This window comes from Nelumbo nucifera, chromosome 2 (assembly GCF_055504915.1).
Source record: "Nelumbo nucifera cultivar China Antique chromosome 2, China Antique-T2T, whole genome shotgun sequence".
NCBI classification, from domain to species: Eukaryota; Viridiplantae; Streptophyta; class Magnoliopsida; order Proteales; family Nelumbonaceae; genus Nelumbo; species Nelumbo nucifera.
Genome location: NC_142650.1, coordinates 2,600,894 through 2,612,720, shown reverse-complemented (window position 1 = coordinate 2,612,720; position 11,827 = coordinate 2,600,894). Strand labels below are relative to the sequence as shown.

Below are 11,827 nucleotides of genomic sequence, written 5' to 3'. Positions count from 1 at the left end.
ATTAATATATAAATATATAATATATTTTATATAATAACAAAAAGTTCGATTAATTCAGTTAATTGAAATTCTAATTCCAAAAACTGAAACCAAAATAACCAAACCGATTTAACTAAAACCCAAAATCGAAATTTTCGATTCAATTATTCAGTTTTAATCGAATTATGCTCACCCCTAGTGAGAGTCTCATGACCCATCCCTTTGTGGGGTTTCAAGAGAACCTTATCTACTCAAGAGGCCAGACGATGGATGGACCTGCACCAGCTAGCTTATGAATTCAAACTCTTCAAGACTTCTAACTGATACACTTCACCATATAAGTATATATATGATACATCCCCACCAACCCTTGAGTACTATCTGTCTAAGTACATAATTGATAGGATTAGAACTAAGAAGCATCTGAGATGCATGATTTGCAGGTTTAAATGGTAGTGGCATCACCACGAGCTTAAAAACCCTTGTGCTTAATTTGGAAGGAATATAGATGCAAATATGTACAGTGCTAAACCTTATATTTTGTATTATTTTATATATGTTTAATTACACTATATATTTATATTTATACTCCTTACAAACTGAGCCTTATATACATATTCCACACCACTTTATATAATTAATCTGCGTTATAACTCCATGCATACACCCTCCAAAACATACACAAAATTAAAGTGGCAAGATGGTATTGCCCACATGTCACAGGTCTAGCTGACCCTAGCTAGCTAGATAGCTAGTTTAATTCATTTGTTCGTGTTATCAGGTCAAATTGACCATGCGCATTCCGAGATATTGAGAGATCATAGTGATGAGTTGGGTTTAATTTGGCTATCCAAGAGGCTGTTCACACAAACTGTGGCCCCCATGAAACAAAAAACAAATGATGGTCCTTTCAGAGCTTCTCTTGAGTGGCATCATAGAAGTTACCGATCGATTTGATGGCAAGTTCGCTAGCTGGTTTGTTTAAAGAGTTGAGAAATTGGGATCGTATCCCGCCTTCATGGTCATTGAGTTAGATTCTAAAGCTGTTTATGGTCAAACAAAGTAAGCTATAAAGTTGGAAAGTGGGGGATCACATCTGTTGCTTAACCATGGAAATAGTACTGAAAATCTATTACCACTAAACAAATTTTCCCTAAATAAAGATGCCACTCACACCACACCCACATGATTTATTTAGTTTGATATGGGCACACTACGCTTGATTTGATTTGATTTGATATGCACACATCATGGTTAATTTAATTTGATATGAACACTTCACCACGCTCGGTTTAGGCCCCGTTTGACATCACTCCCCATAATCAATTCTGTTGATTTTGGGGATTCTTTGGATGAGAATCTCTTTTGGGACCAGAAGTGAAATTCGTTCCCCAGAATCTCATTCAATTTTGGATGAGAAATTCACTCGGAATGCAGGATTCTTCCAAGTGATATTTTTTTGGGAGAATAATGGTTCAGCCCAGGGTTAGAATTTTTAGATCTAAAATACAGTTGAAGTGGGTGTCAGGTCGGAATTGGTGCTAATTCATATGCAGGCATTGATGTATAGAGTGAGGGTTTTTAACATTTTGAATGTTTATAGTTCTGCACTGAAAATCAGAAATCCACATTTGACCTGTCCGTACTTCTCCGATTTTTTTTCACTTCTGAATCTCGGATTCTCCCTATTACCTTAATGAAATAACGAACACATGTGCACAACTACCCACGTGCAAGTGTGGGTAGTTGCGTCATTTTACCCCAATACATGAACCTCATCAAGCAAAGCCCTAAAAGCGTTAGAAACCTGGCCTCGTTTTTCTCTAAAATATTCTGTGTGAAATCTGCTAGAACACTCTCTTCTTCTTTTTCCCTCTTCAACAAGCTCTACTTGATCTGTTAACATTTGGTTTCCGTTTATGTTTATTGAATAAATGTTTGTACTTTATTTGCTGGTAGAACCGAAAAATGCAATAATTACAATTGTTTATGACAACTAGACACCACTAGGCGTTACTAGGCTCCACATCAGCATAACAGTGAAAAAACGTTTGGCCGTTTGTGGAAGCTTTAAAAAATAACTTCCACAAACGGCTGGCATGCACAAAAATCAAAGTTGACTTTTTTCATTTTCGATGCATGCAGAAGAGAAAGAGAGAGAAAATGCTGAAGTGGCGCCTATGTGGCACCGTCAATAAACATTTACTGAATAAACGTAAATGGAACCAAACTATCTGTCTCCATAGGATCAAAACAAGATCGATGGTGTCAGCTCCGTGCCACTCTGACAAGCTCGAAAGACCAATCGACGCGATTGCTCTCCGCATGCGTGAAGTCTCGGGAACCGAAGCGACACCTTTGACAACCCATCTTGGGGATGGGACCAACCATAGGTCTGTTGGCTCGACCTAAAAAACTAGTCCAACCCAAATCCTTTGACCCTGGCAACGCGCTCAACCAGAGGCAGTTTCAAGCTCCTCGCCTCACAGCCGAAGAGCTCTTCCACACCACACCACGACCGAGTACTCCTCTCCTCGACTTCGGAACTGGGGGAGTGGTTTTTGGATTTTGAAGTTCAACATCAAGTTCCTCAACTGACAACTGGAGTACTCATCCATAACGCACTGCAGTCAAACATCAGCTAAGCTCGGGTTCTAAAGTTCAATTTCAAGTTCCTCAGCTGACGACTGAAGTACTCTTCCACGCTACACCTTGGCTGAGTACTTCACTCATTAACTTCAGAACTGGGGGAGTGGTGTTTGGGTTATGGATGAGCCGGCTCTAGATGTCACATGGTACCTACGTGGCTGCCCTGTCACCCCGACCACGTTAGCGCTACGTCAGCTCCGCGGCCTACACCTTGGCCACGTCAGCATTGCATCATACCTTATCCATCCAACCACGTCAACACCACGCTATGGATAAGCGCGACCAAGACAAAAGATAGGATGGGGACAACTCCGTTGGGGATTAGGTCTTATCCCAAAGCCCTTGGTGGATAACCTCATCCCAACAACCCCAGAAGCCTCATCCGACCAAGACATAGATCTTCGGCTATAAGAAGGTACTTCCCACTCAAGGTAAATGATCCAACTTCTGACTTCCATATTGTTACTCTGCTCGGACCAGCACTGATCTCTAACTGCTCGGCCCGACCGCCCATTACCTTCTATTGACTTGAGCGTCAGAGTACCTACCCGGTGATAACTCCTTGGGCCTCTGACTTGTTTCTTACTCACAGATCTTGGTGTGTGGGTTCGTTCTTCTGCCTCGTCTTCGCCCAATTGGCAAGGAGTATCTAACTGTGACCTCGATTCTTGCACTATCTAGGATCGAGTAGCATCAGATTGGCGCTCAAGTTATCCCCAATAGAGGACCCCAGCTCTTGCACTACTTAGGATAAGCTGGTTCCAGATGCCACATGGTGCCTACATGGCTTCCCTGTCACCCCGGCCACGTTAGCGCTACGTAAGCTCCGCGGCCTACACCTCATAAGAGAGGACACAGATTTGTGTCCCTCCTCATATTACAATCGTCTCTTTCTATGGGGTTGGTAGTCCGAACAGTTCTCATTCTTCATCATTGTCGATGAAGAGCTTTGCTGGGTCTTCTCAGAATCCATGTCCATCGTGGCAGTAATCTTGTATTGGGGGTCACTACCTTTTGTAAAATTATACAATGGGGTTGGGTAGGTTGGGCTAGCCTAAATCTGGAGGGGTGTCAAACACATTCATCTTGTACACTATTTCCATGTTTTTTACGTAATTAAATAATGTTCTACTTTTACTAGAAAAATAAAAGAGCTTGTATTGAGGTTAGATTTCAGACTTGTTAGAAGATCTTTTTGATCAATAACTTCATAGAAGATTCAATGACTAGAAGGTAAATATAGACTCTTTATATGATTGGGATGGCAATCTATTGTAAGATTGTCATCAATTCTACATGTCATCCACATTCTAGGTGATTGTCTGAAAACTTTCCTTTATCAGTCCCTGTTAAAAATTACCATCCTTATGTCTTCAAATTCATTAAACACAAGAGCTTTTTTTTGTAAACGTAATAGAGTACAGTGTATTTGACAATGATGTTAATAAAGTGTAGTGTAACTCCATTTGAATTTATAATTAGTAGTTAGAAAATTTGACTTTGACCACAAACAATTGATTCATTTTAATTTGTTGGTCAATCTTGGGCCTGGTCAGTTATTCCACACTCTTTTGTTCTTGCTGGTCATTGGTCAACCATATAACTTGCCACTTGGCACTCAAATAACCAGATGATTTGACTCATTCATGTTTTCCGTAACCTCTCACGTCACAGATGACAGGGCCAGCTAGATTCCTGGTTCCAGACCCTCATTGCCTACACCTGTTCCTCCTTTTTTCCTCTTTCCGTATATTTGTTATTAATATATTCTTCCTGTTCGTTCCTGGTAGTGGTCGACGACTAATCAAACCATCCCGACCGATGTAATAATTTGTATTTATTTTGTTTATCAAATAAATGATAATCATCCTGGAAGTGGAGCTTGGATCATCAAAACTCAAAACTCATGGCCGTTTAACTTTAAGAAAGAAATAGATTTGAATAGGTACGTTGCGTTTCACAAGAAGATATAGTCCCACTAGCATATGCCTCATCGATATCGATGATGGTAGGGTTAGGGACTAGCCGACTAGGGTAGGCCCGAACCCAGAACAGTATCGTATCGTCCATAGTTCCCTCTTCCCTCGCGCTCTGGATAACGACTTGACGTAGGTTGACCGTTGAAGTTGAACTTCAGCCAACGACGGGTAAGAAAGGGTAAACACCGGGTCCGGAACCCGGGCGTCCGTTAGAAATTTTAAAATTTAAAGACTAAAGCATACGCGTTTTAGGACCCCCTTCTCTAACCGAAAAGGCATGATACCTAAAAACCTGATAACCAAATAACCAATCAACTGGTATTCGTCAAAATTGACGGGGATTTGATTGAATGATTGGTCACAATTTATTCTGTATCATACCCTTCCCTTCCGCCATCATAGAAATTGCCTATTTAAGTAATTAATTAATTAAATAAAAAATGTAAAAAAGCCAGTAAGAAAAAACGAACAACGAACTGCAAACCAAAAACGAAAACAAACGGAGCGAGAGCAGTTGGCGGGTAAATGGCGCCTCAACCCTCAAGGTGGAAACGGGGATCGAAAAAATAAATAAATAAATGAAAATGAAAAATGAAAGGCAAAGGAGAGGAACTGATGCTTTCGCCCAAATTTTCAAAGAAAATTTTGGACTAATTGAATATAAATAAAAGAGAAGAGCAGTGTAGAGCTTCCTTCTTTCCTTCAAACACGTTAAAGCGACGTTTCTCCATATTATCGTTTATATTAATTATTGTGTAGACTTATGCAACTTTTTCAGCGAAAATCATCATATTCATACTCATCTTATCAAGCCCTATACTCCCTTCTCTGTTTCACTGTTTGTGATTCTGGAGTTCTAGCCCTGGCTTGGGATCATTGGTAGAGCCTTCTCGCTCTTCATCACGTTTGCCTTCTCTTATACAAAAGCTTTAATTGTATGATCCCACCATCTGCTTACTTTTATATTGCATTTTTTTATTAGTAAGCTCCTGCAATTTTATGATATCCGATCATGGCAACATTTCTTTCTTCTTCGTTATCTGATTTCTTTAGTAATTTCTGTGTATCTGATCAATGCAACACCTTTTTCTTCTTGGGTATCTGACTGATTATTAGAATTGGAGTCACTTTTATCTCATTGTGTTCTGTAAATATTGCTAGTTTTTGTTCCGTTATAAAAGCCTTTAATCAGTCAGAGTGGAATTGCATTCTGTAGTAAATCCAGAAGACCAATTCGTCGGTTACATATTGCTGAGGGTCATCGAGCCATGAATACTTTGCGTTGTTTTCCTTCTCAACCTTTTCTTTTTCTACCTCTTGTTCTTTGGTTTTATTTCCCCAATGATGATGTTGTTGCTTATCTTTATAACTGATCAATAGTTTCTAAATTCACAAACATTTGCCCACTAAAATCAAGACAGGATACTTGTAAACAATGTTGACATGGGCAGTAGTTTTTGCAAGCTATTTTCATTTGTATGTGTTCACGATAAACATCTTATAAATATACTGCATCATCAGTCAACACCCTGTTCATATTGCTGCTCCTCTCCTCCTCCCCCCTCTTCCTTGTTCCCTCTAATCTGATTAAATTTTCTTTCTGATTAGGTTTGGCAAGGTATTGGTTGAAGCCCTTTCTCTTAAAGTGGATTAAAGGATACCTGTTCTCGAGTAGGATACATGGGAAAACATTTCCCACGCAAATCCTCTAGTGTGCGGCCGTCTCAGAACAATCATCCAGGATGCATGTCGGGCGTATTTGATATTCTCGATTTCCATCAGTGGCATAACGTCAGAAAGGTGATTCCAATCCCACACAGGAGGCATAGGGGTGGCAAGAATGCGGAAGGCAAGAATTTTTTTTTTTTTTTGGCATCTTTCTCTTCCACTTATTTTCACGAGTGTTGCTACTTCTTCTGATAAAACAAGCCCTTGTCTCTTCTACCGTCTCCCACATATCCATTAGATCCAAAAGACTTTGGTGGGTACACGTATTGTGGAGGGTTTTGTAGAGTGTAGACTGTCACTTTAATGAGATTTCTGGGTGATTTTTGAAGTTCTTCAAGTACATTTCTATTCTTAAGTCATCATCATACATATTCATTTATAGGTGCCTATAGCAATTGGTTGCATATATGTCCAATAAAATGCAGTTTTCCTTAGAGAAGAACGATGGGTCACTTTGATCTTCTTTCTTTTCCTTATTTGTTATCATCATTTTTTTTTTCCTTTAAGCCTTACATTAGCAATTCATTTCCTAGAAACCATCAAACTTTGGTTAATGAATGCATTTCAACTCAGTAATCAGCATTTCATGTTAGGGTATGGTTTCTTGTATCTTTACTTGGCAGTAAACATTAAACTATGAAGAGGAAGTTAAACATAAGTCTTGGTAGGTATGGGACATGGAGATATTTTGCCAAATTGTGCAGGGAAACTAAGGTTTGTTCTTTGCAAAGTTAGGTTAGCATTTGTGCTGTACCTATCGTCAACCAACTCATCACTTGCAGAATGGTCTTAATGTTATCATACTGTTATTTGGTGATGACAGGTCCCATAGCCAAGTCTATGGCATCTGAATACACATACCTTAACAACTTGGCAAGCTAGCTAGAATCTCCAATGACCCCCACCCCACCCCATCTGTATTTATTTGCCTCAGCATGAATGGCTGTCCTGCTAACATATGTTAGATATCAATTTGTCTTTTCAGTGGTTCTTTAGACATGCATAACTATTTTTCTTACTGGTTTGCTAGCAGAAGAATTTCCATGTGCTTTTGTTTCCAGTTCCTGTTGATATATTGATTCTTTTGCATGCCTATCTTCGTAACAACTAGACCCTTTGTACCTTGTTTTTGACATTTCTTACTACTATAATTTTTCATGTGTCTGGTAATTATTGTCAGTTTCTTTTTTCCTCTTTAGATCTAAAAAGTCCAAAAATGGATCTGGACACTGCTAATTCTGCTGAGACACTAGAAGTAACAGATGCTGAAATCAGCAATTTCCGTGTAAGTGCTGTAAATTGATCTTTGTAAGCATCCACTGATGTTTGGTTAAAGCAAGCACTTAATACATCACATGTACAAGCTTCCTTTTCAGTAGCCAACCCCATATAGTTAGGACAAGGCTTAGATGATGATGATCATAAAGCTTCCTTTCAGTTCTGACTTTTTCATGTATCACAAATTTGCCCTCTGTTGTTATCTTAATGGTGGATTCCACTTGCTACAATTAAGATGCATTTTCTTATGCAATCAAAAACTTAATATGACAAAATATTTAAATCAAAATTTTTCAGATGGAAGAGAAAATGACAGAAACTGGTCCAACTAACAAATTTGGTAATGCCTGCATCAAAGCATTACTTGCTGAAGAGATGTCCAAAGAAGAGGACCAAAAACACCAAATTTCAGGTTCCCCTGCACAATCAGAGTTGTTTCAGACAGAATCCATCCATCATTTTGAACCTCCAATTGTCAAAACGAGAGCAAATAGTGAAGGGCAAAGAACTGGTTTCTGCGTAGATAATACTGCCACGTCTGCTGCCAGCATGCAGTGCACTCCTGAGGAGTCGGAGTCGGATACCTGCCACAGACACTGCAAAGTATATAATCCTATGTTGGGACATAACCAACTTGATGAGCAGGGCATCCAGCTAGTAGAGAAGCGTGCTCTTCTTTGGGATAAGTTGATGAAAGGAAAAGAGGAGTTCTTAATGAAGAAGGTCAATGATATAAAGGACCTTGGTGATGGAGCTTCAACCCACCAAACAAAGAAATTTCTGGATGCTCTAGAGATATTTAATGTAAATAAGGATTTATTTTTTAAAATTCTACAGGACCCTGACTCTGCTCTGGCAAGTCAGTTTCGAGGTGTGCAAGCTTCTCGTGCAAAGACAGGATTAACCAAGTCAGGATCCTTCCCTTTGCCTGGTTCAGTTAGGAAAAATTTTATACTACTCATGGACCAGAAGGAAATTGGGCCTTCTGCAAAACGAGAGAGCAAGTTGCATGCTGGGATACAGACCGCAAAGTTGAGCAAAGTTGAATCTTCATCTTCAGATGATAATGTAGGGAGCATTCTGAAGCCTGAGGACATAACTCCTAAAATAACCGAAACTTGTACAGGTTTGGATTCTTCTCTCGGTTCACCTCATGAGTTGAAGAAGCGAGGGGAGAGCCAAGTTGTTCTTAGTCGTTTCCAGAACATTAAGAAAAAGATAAAGCAAGCAATCAAAGAGAGCAAAAAAGAGCGTCTCCGGATTTCCATGGATGCAATCCTCCATAAAATCCCCTATGGTCGTAGGTCTTCCAAGGATGTGAGAGACCAGTGGAAAGAATTTGCAAAAGGAGGTAATAAAGTTAGTCCCAAGAATTATGAGAGCAATGGTCCCCTATCTTCTATCTGCAAGGGTAATCAGAACCGCATGAGAAGAACTGTTTCTCTTAATGAATCACTCAATAGATATTCTCAGTTGTTTGAGTCTAGCTATGGCAAAGAAGCTAAACAGCAATTCTGTGACAGGTTAAAAGTAACGAATGATGGTGGTTGCTCCCCACGTAGACAAGCCTCAAAAACCTTTGGAAGGATTCTTTCAATGCCCAATATTGAGTATTTATTTTCTCTTCAAAATGATATATCTTGTGATATTCCTTGCTTAGGGATGGAAACCAGGAACCATGCAGATGAAAGTGCAAATATTGACAGTTCTATTTCTGATGAACAAAAGCTACTTGGTCTTCCTACAATTACAGAGGATACCAGAGACTCAGAAGTTCTTGTAAAAAGTGAAAGCCAAGAAAACTTGGTACAGGAAAGTGAAAGTATTTCAGTTCACAAAGATCAGGTAGGATTGGTGTTCTATAGAAATGATGATGGGAACACTGAAGATAATAGAACAAGCGATAATATGGATGATATAGGAGATGGCACTTCTATTTCACTCAATAAGCAAGAAGTTGGGCCTAAGCTAGCACAACCAAGTCCAGTCTCTGCTCTAGACTCCTGTTTTCAAGAGGATGTAGCTAGTCCTGCAAAATTCATCACAGAAGGTAGCCCTCCCATGGAAATTAATTTTCCTTACTTACATGCCAATAAATGGACTCCACTTCTTCTAGAAATAAGATGTGTAACATGGACTACCACACCAATCAGAAATAAATGTGTCAGTTTCTGGTACATCTAATAATAGTATAGATAGTTGATGTGTTTACTTCTGATAGAGTGTTCCAGGGTGTGTTACACATCTTGTTTCTAGCAGATCCGGACACCAATAAATCACACATCTCTTGCATCTAGATTTCTCTGCCTGCTACTAATAAAAAATATGCCTACTTGATGGTTTTATATCATTACGCTATCACAGGTGGTGCATATCATAAAAAGTGTCCTAAATCTATTTAATTCCGAATATTTCTGGATCAGTGGTTAATCCTTAGTATTGCATTTTTCTCTTTATTACTTAAAAAAAAAAAAACTTCATAGTTTTCTGAATACTTTTACCATTTAATTCCCCTAATTGATGTTTTAACATTATTATTTACAAATGAAGAGCAGCTTATTTGATGTCTTTGGAAATGTGTGAAAATTGATGTCTAGACTTTAACATTTAAACTGCTTTGGTACGAGGTCCTGACATAAAAAGAAGTACTTTCCAAGACCTGTAGTTCTGGGTCTCAAAAATTGATTACAGTTTGCAGTAATTATGAACAGAAAGCAACTTTTCTGAAGCCTTGAACAGTAAGCAACTTAATGGATTCACTAAAATTCTATAGAAATATATCTTGAGCTTCAAACTTTACACTATTCTTATGAACACCTGATTTTCCTCATCAGTGTTTTACTGGGGGATTTTTAGGCGGAAAAAGTTGCCAATTTGGTTACATTTCAGAGTATTTTGTCCTTTTGGGGCTGTTGATTTAGCAAATCCTTCTTTTTGTTTGTTATGAAAGGGGCAAATTCCCCATGGAAAAAAAAAAAAAAAACTTTTGTTGGTAATGATAATAGTATGCACACACAAGTGTTCCTGTGGCTTAAGCAAATTATATTTAGGCCATTAATTGAGACTTTGAGAGGTATCCTCTTAGCAAAAATTATTTATGCCCCAACCACCACCCCACTTTTTTATATAAATCAGTTTCTATGTTCATTTATCTACCATCAAAGTTGTTGGGAGTGACACTTCTAGTGGAATTTCCCTGCAGATTCTGAGTTCAGATCCATGTGCACCTATTTTGACAATATGGACTCTTCAGTTAATCTGCAAAACCACTCTGCTGTGGATTCTTCCTCTGACAATGGCAATACAGTGGATCTTGCAAATGCACAAGTGAAGAACGAGTACTATAATGGTAAACATGTAGATGTCAATGTTGATAGAAAGGATGAATCCGAGTTCAATTATGTTAGAGATGTGCTCAAGCTGTCAGGGTTCAGCGGTAACGAGTACCTTGGAACATGGTACTCCCCAGATCAACCTGTAGATCCCTCATTGTTTGAGGAAATCGAGATCTGCTCACCCAGAAACTACTCTAGACATGGGGCGCTTGGAAGTTGTGATTACCAGCTTCTGTTTGATCTAATTAATGAGGTCTTACTAGAGATCTATGGGTTATCATTAGCATACTGGCCCCACCCCTTGTCCTCCAATTCCCACATCCGGCCAATGCCTGTGGGACACCATGTTCTTGAAGAGGTCTGGTCGAGTGTTAGCTGGTACCTGAAATTGCAGCCGGAGCTAGACCCTTCTCTGGATTACATTGTGAGTCGAGATCTTGCGAAAAGTGATGGTTGGATGAACCTTCAATTTGATATTGAGTGTGTGGGGCTTGAGCTGGAGGAATGGATACTGGATGATCTCTTAGATGAAGTTACCTACTCGTGACTCGTGGTTCTAGGAGCCTGATCAGGCTCTCCAAAGCTCTCTCTTTTTTCCCTTCTGATTGGTCGTATGTAATTAGGGAAATATTATTCATGTAGCTGAAACATTGTCAAGCAATAGGGAGAAATGGAAAAGAAGATTATGATTCCTTACCAAAAGTATATACATTGTACAGTTTAGCAATGTAAAAAAGATCATGTAATTCTTTCTTGTAAATTTATTGGGAATACAAGGATTTGTGTCATTTCAATCATCAGTGGTGTATACTAGTATTTAGTAACATAGTAATGTTTTGCTTTGGCTTGTCCATTGTATTAAGAAAGACTAAAAGAGTG

At 39.0% G+C, this 11,827-nt stretch overlaps 1 protein-coding gene across 5 annotated transcripts; it reads left to right on the top strand.

Moving 5' to 3' along the window:
- The first annotated feature begins 5,159 nt into the window (after nucleotides 1-5,159).
- DAU1 (TRM32-like protein (DUF3741)) lies at nucleotides 5,160-11,745 on the top strand. Of its 5 annotated transcripts, none has more exons than XM_010254876.3 (5): nucleotides 5,160-5,486; nucleotides 6,216-6,456; nucleotides 7,535-7,620; nucleotides 7,911-9,663; nucleotides 10,816-11,745. In XM_010254876.3, exons 2-5 carry the CDS (start codon nucleotides 6,288-6,290, stop codon nucleotides 11,493-11,495), a joined length of 2,688 nt encoding a protein of 895 aa, XP_010253178.1. In that variant the 5' UTR covers nucleotides 5,160-5,486; nucleotides 6,216-6,287; the 3' UTR covers nucleotides 11,496-11,745. The 5 variants fall into 5 exon arrangements, with proteins under 5 accessions (XP_010253178.1, XP_010253177.1, XP_088753044.1 ...); XM_010254875.3 differs by having other exon boundaries at nucleotides 5,160-5,542; XM_088896918.1 differs by having other exon boundaries at nucleotides 5,160-6,456.
- The last annotated feature ends 82 nt before the right edge of the window (nucleotides 11,746-11,827 follow it).

Bases quoted from the DNA above. Each gene is read 5' to 3' on its own strand.
- DAU1 (XM_010254876.3), top strand. From the start codon at position 6,288: ATGGGAAAACATTTCCCACGCAAATCCTCTAGTGTGCGGCCGTCTCAG. The intron at 7,621-7,910 runs GTAAGTGCTGTA...AAAATTTTTCAG, and splicing joins CTGAAATCAGCAATTTCCGT to ATGGAAGAGAAAATGACAGA. The intron at 9,664-10,815 runs GTAGCCCTCCCA...ATTTCCCTGCAG, and splicing joins TGCAAAATTCATCACAGAAG to ATTCTGAGTTCAGATCCATG.